This window comes from Callorhinchus milii, unplaced genomic scaffold (genome assembly GCF_018977255.1).
Source record: "Callorhinchus milii isolate IMCB2004 unplaced genomic scaffold, IMCB_Cmil_1.0 Scaffold3, whole genome shotgun sequence".
NCBI lineage: Eukaryota > Metazoa > Chordata > Chondrichthyes > Chimaeriformes > Callorhinchidae > Callorhinchus > Callorhinchus milii.
This window is the reverse complement of record NW_024704744.1, coordinates 42,298,186-42,315,916: the sequence shown is the minus strand read 5'-3', so window position 1 is coordinate 42,315,916 and position 17,731 is coordinate 42,298,186. Positions and strand designations below refer to the sequence as shown.

Genomic DNA, 17,731 nt, shown 5'->3' with positions numbered 1-17,731 from the left:
CCTGCTCCAGATATAAGCCTCGCTGCACCTAATCTTTTTTTGAAAACATGTCAAAATGGGACCTTGCCATCATTCATTGCAGTGATGTTCTTTTGAATGGGAAATTAATACTATGCTGTGACTTCAGTGGGAAAACTGCCATTAACCTCCACAAAATATGAAGGTATCCATCACTAAGTTCATTCCTTATGACCACTACACATAAGCATTAAAAGCAAACATGCAAATAATCAAAGCAACATCCAATGGAGATCAAAAAGTAGCCACAATAGTCTTTATTTTTTAAAATAAAAGTTAACAGAGCCATTGTTAAGCAGCGGACATCCAACTTAAATATATTTAAACTTTCAGGGCAATGTAACAATGTGACTTTCACTCCTAAACAGTTTCTTCTGCAAGGGCTCTGTAACTGACATGGTTATTCTTTGAGGATAGAAAACTTGAGCTACATTATTAAGCCTTGAGGTGTATTGCCCCCATTCCCCTCCTTTCCTTTCCCCCTAATAGTCTTGCTGTATGACTCCGGTAGGCACAAGACCGATGGAACTAGTCAAGGATGTGACATGGCAAAAAGGCTGCATTCAGCACATTTCTTGCATTCCCCTTGACAGGCACAAACCTATATTTAGGGCTGAACAAAACGTATTCCAACTAGCATTAACCTAGATTTCTGTCTGGCTTTATTTCTTCCTACTATTTTTTATTGGCTTGTCAATAAAATGTTGTACCTGTGCACCATTCTTTGACGTAAACGAGGAAAAGGCCAATACATGTTAAGAGGAATTTTGGAAACATAAAATTACCATCAACATTGAAACTGAAAAAAAACTAAAATACACAATAACCAGAACTCGTGTTGGGCTTGTGTTGGTAAGCTCTGTACAATCACAAGTGGAGAGCAGGAGCATATTTCTGTGATGTACAAGACACAGACTACCTCTCCATGTTTTAAAATTTAAAACAGATAAATCATACCCAGTCCTTTAGCTATTTTTAATTCATCATTAACATTGCAGGTTTGCAGGTTAATTTTTTTGTGTATTTTTAAAGACATAATTTACAAAATGTGTTATGCAGAACTACATTGGTCTATGTTGGCCACAGTGCTTCAGGAATTTAAATGAAATGCCACTGGTTGGGAATGTTTTTGCAAGTTCTCTTTTTGTTATTTTGCCAAATATTGGTGTTCACAAACAACAGGAACAAGAAACGGCTGCTAATAACAGTATACTGCATCCTAATCCCCTACAAATTGAGGTGTAAATGAGACAAACAGATTTTGAGTTTATTTTTTTACAAATATCTGATTGCTGCATCATTAGCTAAGATTCTGTTAAGAGATGTATACATATTTCACTGGTTAGAACTGGACTGATGCCTTCCACCTCTAAGGTTACAACTGCAAGTCTAGGTTTTCGTATCTGGCTACCACGAACTTCTTTGAAGCATCAGGCTGTACAAATTCTAGACTGGAGTGTTATTACAGTCACAATATTTAAAACTCCCTGCTGTTTAAGACTGAGGACTGTTTGTCTGCGGTAATGCTGGGAAGCATTACATTTTGCCAAGTCAAGCAAATGGTATGCGTCTCCATGTCAATGCGTGCAAGCTTGTCACCAATTGATTTGCCAAATTGATAAACAAAATAAAAGAACTACACTGATACATAATTACAAATTTGCATGAGGCTCAAAACACCAACTGGTCACTGTTTGACTTGTTTTATTAAGCCATAATAGTAAGTCTGGGTTAAATGTTTTCTAAATGCCCAATTGAAGACAAATGAAGAATTAAAAATGTTTCACAGTTCATGCACAGAAATAAGATGATCTGAACTAAGAATGGGTTACGTGCATGACATATATTTCACATTGGTAAACTGCAGGAGCAACGACTTATTTTGTTCAGATTAAAATCACTGTACATGAAAGGTAGCCAGGTATTTGGACTTTGAAGTCCAATGTTGCTGTGAAGCTTCATTCATGCTGTAAAGCTCAACAAATATTAGCTTAATTCATTCTCGGACAGCTATTTTCTAGTATTACAACCCCATCGCAGCCCCTAAAAGGCCAAATTACAGCCATGCGCTATTGGTGCTAGACATTCAAAATCTAATAACATTTTACTATAATTCAGGAGTTAATTGGATGCTTTGTTACTATTTTGTAGATAGTGCAGGCTTGTCCATGCAATTACCTGGCGTTTACAGTGCTATTTTTCATGATTCATTTCCTCCCTGTGTTTCTGTGTGCTTTGTCTCAATTTGAAAGCAAATTCCCAAAAGCTGGTTTTGCCGGTCTGTCTACTTGAGGACCGTTGCTTTCATACAGCAACCGTCTTGCTGTTTATCTTAATCGGAAGTCTAAATCGATCGAAAGACCGTGCAGATTACGAATACCCGAAAACATTACAAAACAATGGACTTGCAATTATTATTGACAGTTTTTTTTAAAAAAATCCACAAACCGCTATACTCAGCATTAATTTGCTGCTGCTTTTCATCGCTTGGCCTGTGCAGTGGTTAGCTGTCACGCTGAATTTCACAGTTCTCTCTACTGTGACAATCCTAGAAAAGCCTGCAGGCAGCAGCAACATCAATGTTCATGCAGTCTTAACCATCTCTAAAGTAAAAAAAAAGTGGCAGCAGGAAACAGTCTTTCTGGATCCAGATGTTTCAAACTCGAGTTTCACATCAGTGAATAGATGGACGACCAGTTTTCAATCCAACTTTTAAAATCATCATTTTAAGATAGCAAAGTAGATAAAATCCATATTATTCAACATAATTCACGGAGAGAGAAAACAAGTTGCTGACTTTAATCGTAGCTGTCAGATTGGTGCCTCTCTCACTCTGTAACATACTATGGAAAACAGTCACATTAAGGTTTGGGTACAAGAGTGTGCTTTACTGTGCTATGTTGACTGAGAGTCCTGTTAGGCTTGCGCTGCAGTACAATTCAGGGGAAGGAAGATGCACCTCTTTCATTCATTCTGTGATTCAGGTCCGATTAAAAGTCTTACATCAGTGAAGAGGACAGATTGTATTGTGCTATTTATTGTACACCACAGCGCCTGTGTTGTGTCCCTGTGATGATAAGTTGCTGGAGCCATGTTCAAAACTGGTTCTACAGTATTGTGTTTTTATTGCTTATAGCGTCCCCCCCCCCCTTTTGCTCTCTGTAAATGATATCAAGGGTAGCACAGCTGTCCTGCTATAGTCTTACCCACTATAACACCGGGCAGTCTAACTCCTCACTACGTGCTTAATAATCCGACTGACTATTGTGAGGCTTGGAGAGCTCCAGTGGTTTCTGGAGCCCTCTTTTCGTTTGGCACAATCACACAGCATGTCATGAAAAGAGAATGAGAGAAAACATCACACACATTGCATCACATGGGGGGGTGGGGGGGGGGGGGGGGGCACTTCCCACCGGGAATCAAACCCTTGTCAATTTCGGGTTTCCATGGAGAGAGAGAGAGAGGGAGAGGGAGAGAGAGGGAGCAGCAGGCGAGCAGCAGGCGAGCAGCAGTGATCCTGTTGGACTTCATCATGCATAGCTGTTACAAATAATTATTAATAAAAAAAAATTCCAACTGGAGTCTCAAACAAGTCAACTTTCCCCCCCCCCAGCGTCGCGTTTGATTTACACGTCGGAATTAGAGCTTAGATTTGTCAATCTGGGATCAGTGTTGATCTCGTATCGGTAATGATAGCCTTCCATGTGGTCTCGACACGCATCCCTGAAGTTAAAAAGCCACTTCTTGATGCCCTTTCGGTTCAGGTACAGCACAAACACGAAGATGAGCCCGATCAGGGCTAACACTATCCCCAGGAAAACGTAGGAAGTTTGCAAAACGCTCTCCATGTCGCCCGCGTAGGAGCAGTCCAACTGCGAGGCTTTGATCTGCACCAGAGGTCTGTCCTTCATGCTGTCCGGGGAAGCGCAGAGCAGCGCGTCCTTCTCCTCCACTCTGTCCGCACTCGCCAACCACCGCAGGAACCCCTCGATGCCGCAATCGCAGGCGAACGGGTTTTCTTTGAGGTGAACGCGGAGCCGCGGCTGAGAGCCGAGCTCCACCAGCGTGGAGTTGCTCAGCGTCTTGAGGGCGTTGTGGCTGAGGTTCAGTCTGTCCAGGTCCAGGTGTCTGAAGGCGCGGGGTCTCAGCTCCACCAGAGAGTTGTTGCTCAGGTCCAGGGACTTGAGATTGGGCAGACGGGCGAAGATGCTGCCGGGCAGGTAGACCAGGTCGTTTCGGGACAGGTCCAGCGTGACCAGGTTGGTCAGGGAGCCGTTCTGGAGCAGGTCGGACACCTCCTCCACGCTGGAGGCGTTGTAGAGCGCTCTGCTCAGGTTGAGGTCCCGCAGTTGGCCGGGGTCCGCGCTGAAGGCTGCGGGGGAGAAGCTGCAGATGTGGTTATTGCTGAGATCCAGTTGTTTCAAGTTGGGCAAAGAGGCGAACGCCAGCGGCTCGATGGCCCCCATTTTGTTGCCGCTCAGGTTCAAAGTGGCGAGTTGGTCCAGGCGCCGGAAAGCCCCCGAGGGCAGTCTGGAGATGTTGTTGCCGGTGATGAAGAGGGTTCTGACGTTGGTCGGGATGTCCGCGGGGATCCGGCTCAGCTCCCTGTTCACACACTTGACGGTCCTGGCGGGATCCGAGCACTCGCAAAACTTGGGGCAAACGAGCGTGGACCTGACGCCCACCCACCCCAACACCTGCAGCACCAGCAGCGCCCTCACCGACCCCCGCAGCTCGGGGGCAGCCTTGGCCAAGCCGGAGCCGCAAAAAGTTTGCACCGGTCTGCACCGAGACATCCTAACTCGCGATCAGGTTGCACAACCGGCCGACTCCCAGATCCCCTCCTCCCTCCCTCCCTCTCTCCCTCTCTCCTCCCTCCCTCCCTCTCTCTCTCCCTCCTCTCCCTCCCTCCCGCCGGGAGCTGCCGGGGGAGAGGTGGGGAAACTGTGAGACAAAGGACGATGTCGGGATAACGCGCGCGGATCTGGGGCGAGTCGCGGTGGTCCCGGTTGGAGACCTCCCGTGACTCCAGGTTCAACCAAAGCCTTGAGCCCAGAGCAGAAAATCAAAGCAGAACACCTCCCGCTCCCCCCCCCACCACCCCCACCCACTCAGATTAGCCAAAAGCAACCAATCCCGAAAGCTTTCCTCTCTCTCTCTCTCTTACTTCTCTATCTCTCCCTCCCTCCTTCCCCCTCTCTCCCTCTCTCCTTCTCTCCCTCTCTCCCTCCCTCTCTCCTTCTCTCCCTCCCTCCCTCTCTCTCTCTCCCTCCCTCCCTCCCTCTCTCTCCGGTTGTAATCCTCTTTTGATCGCAAAGCCTTGTCTGCTCAAACGTCCAGCTTTCTCCCTCCCTCTCTCTCTCTCTCTCTCTTTCACACACTCCCTCCCTCCCTCCTTTTTTTTTACTTTGTGGATCTGCTCTTCACACTCCAGCGATCCCAGAGGAAATGAATAAACTCTCTCCCCCCCCACATTCGCCCCCTCCCTCCTCACACACACACACACACACACACACACACACACACCTCCTCCTCTTTCTTTCTTTCTCTCTCTCTCTCTCTCTCCTCTGATGTAAGTTTCACTCTCACTCACTTGTTCCGCGCAGCTCTTCCGGGTGATGTTGGTGGTGAGGATGAGGATGAGATGGACTTGGTGGGATCTCAGGTTACATTGCCCTCCCCCCCACCCCACCCCTGGCTTTTTTTTTCTCTCTCTCTCTCTCTCGTCTCGGGTGGTTGACCGCAGACCCCTCACTCAGCACATTTATTTACCCGAAGCAAATTAGGGGCTGAGCACCAGCAGCCGACGACAGACAGAGCTGGAAGGTGTATTTATTGGAAGCGATCTGCAGACAGCAGACAGCAGCAGCAGCTGTATGGAACTTTTCCCACTCACATCGCTCCCACTCCCCCAACTGCTGCAGGAGCTGAAAACCACTGACTTGTGTGACACAGGGAGGAGAAAGCCCAGGACTGTGTGTGTGGTGATGGGCAGGACCACTAGACTAGGGTAAGGGGTGTTGCACCTACAGTGTCTGTGTCTGGCTGTCTGTCTGTCTGGCTCCCAGGCTGTTAGTGGCTGTGAGAGCCCAGAGCAGCTCTTTTGCAACGCAGTGAAACACCCTTTTTACTCCATTTAGAGGTAAAAACACTTGTGTGTGTGTGTCCCCCCCCCCCCCCACACACACCACCACCCATCACCCACACTCCAGCTCCAAGCTGTGGGTTCAAAACATCTGGCAGCCACTGCCCCTCTTTAAATGATTCAAACCTAAGATATTTACAATCGCACAAAAAAAAACACAAAAAACTGTTTTTTTTGGAAAAAAAAACCTCCCCACAAAAGCCAATAAAAATATGACTTTTTTTTGGAAAAAAAATCTACTCATCAAACTGCAATTGAGGACGTCTGACGAGTTTGGCGAGGAATATTGTCATAAGAGTCGACAAGTGTCTCGTTCACACACACTGATGCAACGACTTGTTCGGTGTAAACAGTTTAATAATTTTGAGAGTGAGAGAGAGAAGAGAGTAGCTCAGGAGCAGAGTTGTTGCATGTAATACATGCTTTGTTGCTTAGTACATCCTTGCAGCATAAATCTCCAAATAGTTATGATCTGAGTGGACTATACAATCCCATTATATTATTTGCAGTGATTATTGACAATTGTATTAGGGTTTGTATTTGTACATAAAAAAGGTTGTCAGAAACATCTGGATGATTTGGGGATGAATTTACAAGGTAGCACTAATCCAGAAACGTTCATATACTGCAAATATTTATACTGTATTCTTTCTCCGAACTCCACAATAAAATCATTCTCATAAATTCACCACTTACTCTGTGAATTTATTTTCCCATAACTATTTTATTGTCCCTAGGATGACTTTGCGTTTTATGTGACAATGTAGTCAAAAAAAAGATACTGAAGGAATATACGTTTTATAATGTGCCACCAGAAAGGATACCTTTGCCTTATCTTACAACAGTTGGAAAATTAATATTAAACCTTTATAAAACAATTAAATACCAATCTTTTTAAAAGAATTTTTGGCTGGTTCATTTCGCATCATTACTATTTTCTTATTAAATTGAATACTAGGAAATGTGAAATCAACAAGCATCCAATTACAATAAGAAATAACTTGTATCTTTATAGCATTCTTCATTTTTAAACATCTCAAAGTGGTTCACAGGAAAATAAAAATGCAAGTTCACGTCAAGTGTAGTAACTGTTATTGTATATTCCATGAAATAATAAAAACTTTAAACAATAGATTCATTTATAATACCAAAAACATTTACAGCACAGAAAGTCGCCATTCAGACCATTGGTGCTTGCACTGGCTCCCTGAAAGTGCAATCCATTTAGTCCCACTCTCCTATCTTTCCTTTCCCCTCATCACCCTCCTTGGCTGCCACCTCCAGCTCAGGTGCCGAGCACTTTGTCGAGCACTTTGAGACGTCCTCCTGACACAAAATGTGCCATATAAATGTAAATTTTATTGTATTTTCCTGATACCCTTTTATAGTTCTTCTTGTTAGCTATTTATCTAATTTCTTCTTAAAACCTCATACAGGGCAGCCCCATTAGAATATACCAATTGAGCAAAGCTTACATTAAATCTGTATACTTCTGCTATACTGGACATGCAATACACACAGCTTCCAGCATGAACTAGCTGGTTTCCCAGGCTAAATAATAGCTGACTAATGGGCTGTTGTTGTCACTTTCTCCATGTTTCGTGCATAAGTGTTCATGAGCAGGAATGCCGCTGATGTTACTTTCCATGTGCTGTGCAACGAATGTTCCTAACAGTACTTTATAAAGGAAGTTGGCCATTTTTTCATGTTTATAATGTGGCGGCAGAGTTATCGGGCCCAGATGATCGAGTTATAACAATGTTATTTTATACAGGTTCCGCCTCAAACACCCTTTCAGTTAGGGCATTCTACATAATCCTTGCATTTGATATAGCGCTTTATCACGACTATATAAAGTTCTTCACAAAATATACTGTAAAGTGAATTGACTGGGTCGTCATCCACGCATTCATCACATCTAGGCTCGACTACGCCAACTCCCTGCTTATCGGCTTTCCCAATTCTTCCCTCCACAAGCTACAGATCATCCAGAACTCTGCAGCTCGTGTCCTCTCCCGCACCAGGATCCATTCTTTGAAACTCCCTCCCTCTATTTCTCTATCCTTCATCATCTCTGTTTGTCTTTAAATCCCATCTCTATTTGACTTTAAATGCCTCTAAAAAAAAATCTTTAACTGCGCCCCATCACTTCACCCTCACCCGGCTCCACTGGCTGCTCATCCCCAGAAGATAGAGTTCAAAATCTTTGTCTTCACCTTCAAGCCCCTCCACGGCCTTGCTCCTCCCTACCTCTGCACCTGTTGACCCCCTTGTCTGCTCTCGCCGCTCACAAGCCGTGGCTTGCTCCACGTCCCCCACTGGCCCACCCCACCAATGGCCGTCAGACCTTCAGCCTTTCTGCACCCATCCTTTGGGTTCCATCCCACATTCCCTCGCTCCCTTCCTTGCCTCCTTCAAGGTATGTCTCAAAACCCCCATCTTCTACTGCGCCTTCGGCCATCCTCCTACCCTCCCTGCCCTCCACCCTCCCTGATCCCGACCTCCAGCTCGGGTCCAATTCCTAACTGTCCAGCACCTTGGGATGTCCTGCTGATGTGAAAGGCACTGTACAAATGTAATTTTGTATTGTATATTTTGTGGGCGAACCCAGCAGCCAATTGTGCACAGCAGTGTCCCACAAAGAGTCGTGGATTTAGTGACCAAATTATTATTATTTTTGAAGGGATTAGTGATCGGAAAAGTGATCTGCCAATCGACTAACAACCGGGTTCCTATTACCGCTAGTTGAACAGAGGCATGTGGAGTAAAGAAACTTGTCCAACGTTTCGCCCTGCCGGGAATCAAATGCAAGTCTCTAGCTTGCGAGGGGAGTGCTCTAACCACATTCTAACACTGTGTAAAAATGTCTCCTAACCTTTCCCTTTGATCTTTTGGAAATCACCTTAAATCTTGATCTCTAATTAATAACTCACTGAGAAGTGAAAATAAATTTTCCGTGCTTTTCTCCTTAATTTCATAATTTGAATCCTTCATAATTTGCTCTATTAGTGTTTCTTTTTAAGCTTCTCTTTGTGCGTATTAACTCTCCAGGTTTTTCTTTCATTCCTTTATACTGTACAAGCTTAAATCTATCCAAATAGACATACCTCCTTGGTTCAAGACATGCAGGATTTCAGTCATTTTCTTAAATGAGCCATACATTCAGATATTTGAATGAAGATCAAATCTTCAGTGAAGTATGACAATCTCCCTTTATGAATTCCTTTAATTTATTTTCAGCTGAAAAGAATTTTAGACTTTACTAGCATGATTGATTCAGGAGTAGCATATTGCAGGGGGCAAGTCCAAGATTATGTTTTTTTTGTTCGCAACACACACCTCATTGCATTTTTTAACAATAGAAAGCTAAGACGTTCTTAAATTCTGACATATTGGGGACAAACTATTCTGACATACTAGTACACATTGATGTCTATCAGGATTCCTTAATAAGGGATTTGACTGGGTACATCATGTGCATCATGTCAATCTTCAGATCTCCACTCTGAAAATAGATTGAGTTGTAGTAGACTCCTGTAAGAGGGAAAAGAGGGAAGGGGAACATAAGTGTGGCCAAATAGATAGGTTTTTAGATGGGATTTAAAGATAGATAATGAGAGAGTGAGATGGAGAAGTAGAGGAAGGGAGTTCCAGATGTTAGGAGCATAGTAACTGCGGACACATGGGTGAATTATTGTTTGGAAAAGCTTTGTCGTATTCACTCCTGCAGACCTATCAAGACTCAGACACAAAGCCTCTAGGTACACAATATGAACTATTACGGAGGCATTTACACTTGTTAAGGGAAGGGCATTGTGCACAAGAGCTTAATTTGTGGTATTTCTTAAAGGGATTCTGTAAAAAGGAATTTCATTAGAATTCCCAATGACCTGTTTGAATTCTGCTGCAGAAGTAGATGGTGTTAGAGGGAAATTCCCACTCTATATGATGTACTTCAGATTCCAGGTGAAATCCCCATTTGCACATTTACACAACTCAGATTCCTTATTAAGAAATATCGCAAATTAGACCCCAAAAACTGCATTGGACCATACAATAAAATAAAATTAATTTTATACTATAACTATAACATTTGCAAACGCAGCTATAACTATATTATAACTACTGTTAATATTATGAAAAATAAAACAAATGATTAAAGACTGTAATGGTGAAGTTATGTTTTTATTAATAGTATTTTCAAATTTCAGAAAAATTCCAGTTTCTGATTCTTGTCTCATGTGCAGCTGCCACGGAAGTTCTACTTGTATCTTTCCTAATACGCAGGCATGCTCACTTGAAGGATTTACATTTAAAGTTGTTAAAACTGGATAAAGATGACAAGTAGATTATTTTGCTTCAGATGTTTTTAGATGACCAGCTGCATTCTCCTTCCTGATGTTCTGAAGTGTATAAAGGAAGTTACGATGAAGATATTTCAAACTGTTCTTGGGGCAGGTGGCAAACTGATTGTGTTTCAAAACAAGGCTTTTGCTTCATGTTTTTGCCTTTCAGAATTTTTCTCCTTTGCTCAGCTGACCCCTACAAACAAATACACCTGAGACTTGCTCCACCCTATCCTAAATTTAGTATGGTTATAAAGAATTGATAGGGTATAACAAAATCCTCGGGGAAGCTACAAATACAGGTATTGAATTTAATGTGGAGCAATGCGGAATAAGACAGAATTTTACATTCCAAACAGAATGTGAACATTTTCTAAATACGATAGGTTGAAATAACAGGTCGGACTGTTCTGTTCACCTGTAATACTCAGTCACTATACATCTTAGAAAATCCTGTGAAGCACTTTGAGACATTTCAATGATGTGATGAATGTGCTATATCAAATGCAAGGATTATTATTTCTATTATTATTTACTCCTTAAGCGGGGTCTCCTTGGAGTTGAACTGGCTCTAAGGTGACATGTTTGGCAACAGAATTTTGGAATCGAGCCATCCCTCCGTGGTGGGCTTGGTAGCCTGGTTCCTGACGAGCCAGGTGGATCCTCAGTACTTTAGGGCACTAATGATGGCTCATCAGCAGGACCCGAAAGGGCAAACCACTCACTGTGGACAGGGAGTCATCCCACTCAGCTTCTGTTAACCCTGCAAGCTAAAGCCCAAACGGGTAGCGTGGTCAAGCAGCAGGAAAGCTTGACATACAGCAATATCAATGGCAAGCTGTCTGGGTTTAGGTGGATAGACTCCAGCAGTACCCCAACATACACTCTAGGGTCCCCGAGGCTTGGCTCTTGCCAACCTGTGCCTAATACTTTCAGAATTGGCTAAACTCCTTCAGGATGTGGCTTACAGGACTCAGACGTGTCTACATCTTTAAGTTTGCCTTGGATTACTGTAGATTACTCTAGATCTGCCTGGCTTTGCCAGGTTGAGCTGGTTGAACAACTTTCATTTATAAAGATCCCTTTACACAGGTTAACATCTCAGAGTGCTTCACAGGGACTTTGTCAAATGTTGAGCAAGGGAGGCAGTTAAAAGGTCTTTGGGGGGATTTAAAGACAAATAGAGATGGGGAAAGACGGAGGAATAGAGGGAGGGTGGAGGTGTAGATGTGAACGATTGGCCACAGATGGTGGGGGTGGATAGGGATGTGTGCTTAGGTTCTTAGATGATCAATGTTCAGAGATACCAGAAGTGAAGACACCAAAGATATTAAAATGAACATTACAATTTTCTGTTTTCAAATGACATAAAGATGTTACACTCTTTCCTTTGAACCAGAAAATTGTGCGTTCAAGCTCCATGTCAGATACTTTGAGCTCATTGTCTAGGCTGACCCTCCAGCTCAGTTTTGGGTGGGTGCTGCATTGTCAGAAGTACCATCCTTTGGATGAGATGTTAGAGCGAGGTACTGTCTCCCTGTTCAGGTGGACATGTTGAAGCGCTGTGGGATGCTACCCCACATGAAGGGCGCTACATAAATGCAAGTTGTTGACATTAAAGAACCCTTGATTTAAGCCCAATGGAGCTTGGCAAGGACTAGGATGATGGGATGCACAGTTTAGTATGGGTGAGTATATGGGCGGCAAAGTATTGAATTTACAATATGGTAAATTTACAGTAAATTACAGTATAGTTTACAGTTAATTACTGTGAAGTATTTTAAAATATCTTGATATTATTGGCACAATATTGCTATTATAATTTTTTTTGAATATATTTGAACTGAGATTGGAATCCAAGACGAGTACCAGAGGTATGGCCTCAAACACACCTGGGCTCTTACAGATGTACTACAGTATTTACAAATCATTTTAATATTTACAAATCTTTATGTTGCAAATCAGTTCCCATTGTAAGTAACTAGCTGGAATGGCTACTTAGCACTACAATACGAAGAGCTTTTTTTTGTTACATTTTCCAAATTTCTATTGAAAAATTCAAACAAAAGTACATACAATAGAGAATATCAAAATATGTCAGAAAACGATAATGAATGTACAAAGAGGAGCTGTATTTATTTTATGTAATTGGTAACTTTGAGCTCATAGTCACAGTCTAGATCTCTGAATTGTCAGAGCTGTCACCCTTCAGATGAGACACTAAACTGAAGTCCATCTGCCTGTTCAAGTGGATGTTGAAAATCTCATGGTGCTGTTTGAAAGAATTTCTTTCTTTTAATTAAATTGAGTGTTGCCTTCACCTACAAAAGCACAGTCAATACACTTTATACAAAATGTTATAAGCTCTTTTAGGGTTCCAACATTATAGTTGCTATATCAAATGCAAGAATTATTATTGTTATTCCTAGGTGTTTCACTAAAATTTTTTAGCCTATCTTTTTAATGTTTCTACTGCACATGAAGCTTGTTCTATCCAGCCAGTTGGTGATGTTATTAATGCCCACTTTAAAAAGTTACAATTAATCATATGGTTCAAAAGTGATTTTTATATACTTTAATTTGTCACTTCTGTTGCTACAACTATAGGATTTCATTTAAAAGACAACACCTCTGAATATACAGCACTCCACCCACTCTTAATGCACTGGAGTGTCATTTTAGGTTATAAACTCAAATCCCAATTTGGGGCTTGAACCCAATCTACCCACCTGGAGGTGAGAGTGCTTCTAACTAAGGTAAGGGTGGACGGAATTGCAATTGATAATTTGAGAGTGCTTTATTAGAATGTCTGACACTTGGTGTCTGCAATGAAAAAATATATTCCTCAACATTAACACCTTTCTCAATTGTACAAGGTAAATTGCTATGTTGAAACAGGTGACAGCTTGTTTGAGATTTACTCCTAAAACAGCATCATCTCGTGTATACACTGAGTAACTACATGTATGAATACAGAACAGTATTTAACAACAGCCAAACCCACAGAAGCTGGGAAGTGGTAAAATGGTCTCAGAATCTATTGTTTTTTAACATGACATGTTCTTGTTCCAAAAATACAGCTTCTGACATCTGTTTGATAATACAACACAGAAAGTAAAGTACTACAAGTGAATTCTATAAGCGACAAAATCTATAAATGCATGTACTATCCAGTTACAATATGAATGCATGTATGGAGAGATTGATAACAACATATCACATACATTTTTAATTCTTAAAGATATGATCACGAGGAAGACAAATGGATTACAACAAACGCAGGTGTATATAGAGTTCATATTAGCAGGGATGCGTTAAATATATTAACAATATGCATTGCATTTTCTGCAATTGCAACAAAAAAAATCTTGCGATAAACTTTCTGGAATTTAAACTGAAAAAACACATTTTGTATTACATTTTCTGCAACTGAAACTGCAAGAAAACATTTTTAAGAAAATAACAACAACTTGTATACATATATAGCGCCCTTCACGAAGGGCAGTGCCTTGGAGGCTTTAACTGGCGGAGCCAGTGCCGAGCCAGGGGGGAAGTAAATGACTATAATCATGCTTGAAGAGAAAGCTCTTCAGTCATGATCTAGAAGAGAGGAAGGAAGGGGTAAGGCGGAGGGATTGAGGAGAGTTCAGGGCGTAGTTTCAGGGCGTAGTGGCTGAAAGTGCTGGCGCCGATGGTGGAGCGGAGGGGACGAGGGATAAACGTGAGGCCAGAGCCAGCTGAGTGGAGGCAGCAGGTGGTGGAGTGGGGAGAAAGCAGGTCAGAAAGATGGGAGAGGTGCCAGGGTGTGAAGGGATTTGTGTTGGAATTTCTCCCACAAAGTATAGTCAATTGACTTTACGGTATAATCTGTGAAGCGCTTTGAGACGTCTAGAAGACGTGATAAGGTGCAATATCAAATGCAAGGATTAGCATTTAGTGTGAGGAGCTTGAAAGCTTTGCAGTAATTTATTTATGCCCTACAATTGCAAGAAGGTGTTATTTAGCTGCTAATTAATAAGGCGGTGAAATGATCAAGAGAGTCCCATAGCTCAGTGGTTAGAGCACTCGCTTTGCAAGTGAGAGACCTGAGTTCAATCCCAGGCAGAGGGCGAAACCTTGGGCAAGTTTCCTTACTCCACACAGAGCCTAATAATAATCCCTCCAAAACCAAAAACAATAATAAATTGGTCATTTTCAATCTACGACTGTTTGTGGGACATTGCTGTGCGCAATTGGCTGCCGCGTTCGCCCACAAATATGCAGTCAATTCACTTTACAGTGTGTTGTGTGAAGCGCTTTGGGACGTCCTCCCGACGTGAAAAGTGCTATATCAAATACAAGGATTATTATTATTATTATTATTGTCCTCCCACTGTCGTGGCTGTGAAGTGCCAGCGGCGGCCGCGCGCGCCAGGGCTGAGTGACGTGTCAGCCACGAGCAGGGAACCTGAGCGCCGCGTGCCAGTGTCCAATGGGGAGCGGCAATGCTGAGGCCCGGAACCAATGGGAGCGGCTGTCAGAGCGGGGTGCGCGGCTGCGGTGGAGTGATCACCGAGGAGACACCCGTCACAGCAACGGTCATCCTAACAGTTAACATGGGCGCCGCTCCCTCAGCCTTCACCGCCGCCGCTTTCACCACCCGCGCCGTCCGTACCACCCGTTTCCACTAGCGAGAGGTAAGGACACGGGCCCTGGCCTGACCTGGATGGCCGCCCGCTGGGCCGGGCGGTGTGAGCTCAGGGCACAGCCCGCAGAGCGGACGCATATTACACGTTTGTAGTCCCGAGTGACCAGATACAAGCCCAAGAGTGGCCCAATGTTATGCGTCGCCTCCTATGGGTAGCAACGTGGCCCGATTTAGGCCAATGTGGTTGAGACTAAGAAAAGGTTGTCAAGGCCGGTGGGGGAGGGGGTGGGGACGATTTGTAGGTTTAAATTACAATTTTTAAGAGTTAGCCACCCGCCCAAACCCGTTTTTCACGCATAACAGCAACAACAAAAACACGCCCAAATGGGCGTTAACCTGCTCCTCTGTCATAGGTTTAACTCCTATAGATTTATGGGTGTCACTCCTATAGCTTTATTTGCTGTATGGATGTGTGTGTATGGATGGATGGATGGATGTATGCATGCATCTATGTATGTATGTATGTTCTGCTATAGGTTTACTCAATGGGATTGTCTCATATAAATGTATTTATTCACTGTATGCTAATCCGTATCTTGCCTAAATGGCTACTCTTGTGAGCCGAGATGGAGCAGGCAGTTTTATCATAGGGACCATCATGGCTAAGCCCTTTTCAACTTCCAGCTTTAGTACTCAATGACGATCAGGAGTGGGAAACTTCTGTGATTACCCGCCTTGCTTCAAACGTTTTGGACACTGGAGCTAGTAATAATAAAAATAACCCTTGTATTTGATATAGCGCCTTATCATGTCTTCTAGATGTCATGAAGCGCTTCACAGAATATACTGTATGTTTTGTGGATGAAACATACTACTGTACTACACTTCAGTGATGCTTTCTTGTTTGAAGTTTAACCTTTGGAAATTAGGGATCAAATTTCAAGTTTTTTTCCAATCTTTATAGCTCAGTGAAGCTAATTGGCAGTGAATTGATATCTAAACATTCATTGCTGGTCTGCGATTTTAAAACGTATTTAAGACTGTATTGAGTCGACTATTTTGTTTCAAAGTGTTTTTATGATTAATTTTGCAGTCCATCTTATTGCAAGGAGTAGATAGTATATGATTTTATAATAAGTAATTCTAATGAATGTTTTTTAGCAACAATACAAATCGTAGGCAGGATAATTTTCCTGGTGGAGAAAGCTGATCATTAAATTTTGCACTTGCTCTGTTTCGTTTGGTTCAGTACCCATTAAAGAACATCCTAACTGAATCATGATTTTTTTCATAAATTAGGTTAAATTTGAAACATCTGAACTTTGAGCTCAGTATAGACTGATGTTCCAGTCCGATAATGCAGGATTATTTTATTGTTGGAGGTGTTGTTCTTTGGGCAAGACATTAACTTGTTTGCCTGTTTAGAATGGGCACTTAAGAACCCAAGACACTTTGAAAAATTAAGGGGTTGTCTCATGGTGCTCAGGACACAAATCTCCAGATTAAAAGTAATTGGTAAATTCACTTCATCTATTTGTGAGATCTTGCAGTGTGAAAATTTGCTGTTTGCTTACAAATGCACAGTCACTAGACTTGACAGCAATAGCTTATGAACCTCTTTGATATGTTTCAAGATATGCACTATATCAAATGCAAGGCTCCACCGTTCACAAGATCCAGACCATCCAGAACTTCACAAATCGTAGTCCCGCATTATCCTTTGTGAGCTCATTTCACCCACCCCACTGGCTCCTTATTCCCAAGCTGATCAACTTTAAGATCTTCGTCCTTGACTTCAGTTGTCTCCAAGGCACAACCTCACCCTGTCTCCCTGATCTCTTGCCATCTTACTCCCCTGCCCAATCACTCTACACTCCCAACTCTGCCCTGATGAATGCCCCCTTTTGCTCCACCCTTCCATTGGTGAGTTTTCATCCATTCTGTGTTTTCAGCTCTTTACTCCCTACTCTTCCTATTTCCTTCCAACTCCAGCGTCCACTTTGTAAAGTCCTTTGAGACATTCTCCCTATGTGAAAAATGCTATACAAGTGGAAATTATTGTTGTTGAAGTGCATTGTAAAATATGCATTCAATATTGGTCTGCATTTACAATTGAGCTGTTACATTAGTGATTAGTCTTGTATGCCTGGAAGCTCATACTAAGCACATATCTCACTGAGTGGTGATGGAGGTCAATAATTCACAACCTTATGTATATTGCTCAACGTAAAATCATGTTCCATTCCATCCAATGACGTTTCTACACCCTTTCAACGAGAAACATGTCTTAAAAAGAAATCAAATTTCTCAGTATATTTTATTTATTGGCACATGTATAGTGTTGATTTATACTGTACTTTTATGCTTGTACTGGTTGTACCTTTTCATGGTAATTTAATGCCAGCTATTTACTTATAGTTTTAAATGTTTATTCTTTTTGGACAGTAGCCTTGTCAATTGTCATTTTTACTAGTGGAATTGGTTGACATCAAAATTTGGCAGTAGATAGATTCAACTTGCCTTTGTCTTTTTTGGCACACAAATTGGCTATTAAAGGACTATGTTTAAACTTTTAAATTCTGTAGTTTCATCATT

At 42.3% G+C, this 17,731-nt stretch overlaps 2 protein-coding genes across 4 annotated transcripts in view; one reads left to right on the top strand and one right to left on the bottom strand.

Annotated features, from left to right (window-relative positions):
• Positions 1 to 246: 246 nt before the first annotated feature.
• On the bottom strand, positions 247 to 4,877 carry tpbgb (trophoblast glycoprotein b). The gene has a single exon (XM_007905057.2). The coding sequence runs from the start codon at positions 4,812 to 4,814 to the stop codon at positions 3,645 to 3,647; it is 1,170 nt and encodes a 389-aa protein (XP_007903248.1). The 5' UTR covers positions 4,815 to 4,877; the 3' UTR covers positions 247 to 3,644.
• An 855-nt stretch (positions 4,878 to 5,732) lies between these two features.
• Positions 5,733 to 17,731, top strand: part of ibtk (inhibitor of Bruton agammaglobulinemia tyrosine kinase) — a 76,606-nt gene continuing 64,607 nt past the window's right edge. For 2 of the 3 annotated variants that reach the window (XM_007905055.2, XM_007905053.2), the window contains exon 1: positions 15,063 to 15,185. The gene's annotated coding sequence lies outside the window, so the exon portion shown is untranslated. Of the gene's footprint in view, positions 6,029 to 15,062; positions 15,186 to 17,731 lie in introns of those variants that run through there. The other variant, XM_007905054.2, reaches the window with a different exon arrangement.

Excerpts from the sequence above, each read along its gene's own strand:
- tpbgb (XM_007905057.2), bottom strand. The coding sequence starts at position 4,814 with ATGTCTCGGTGCAGACCGGTGCAAACTTTTTGCGGCTCCGGCTTGGCC.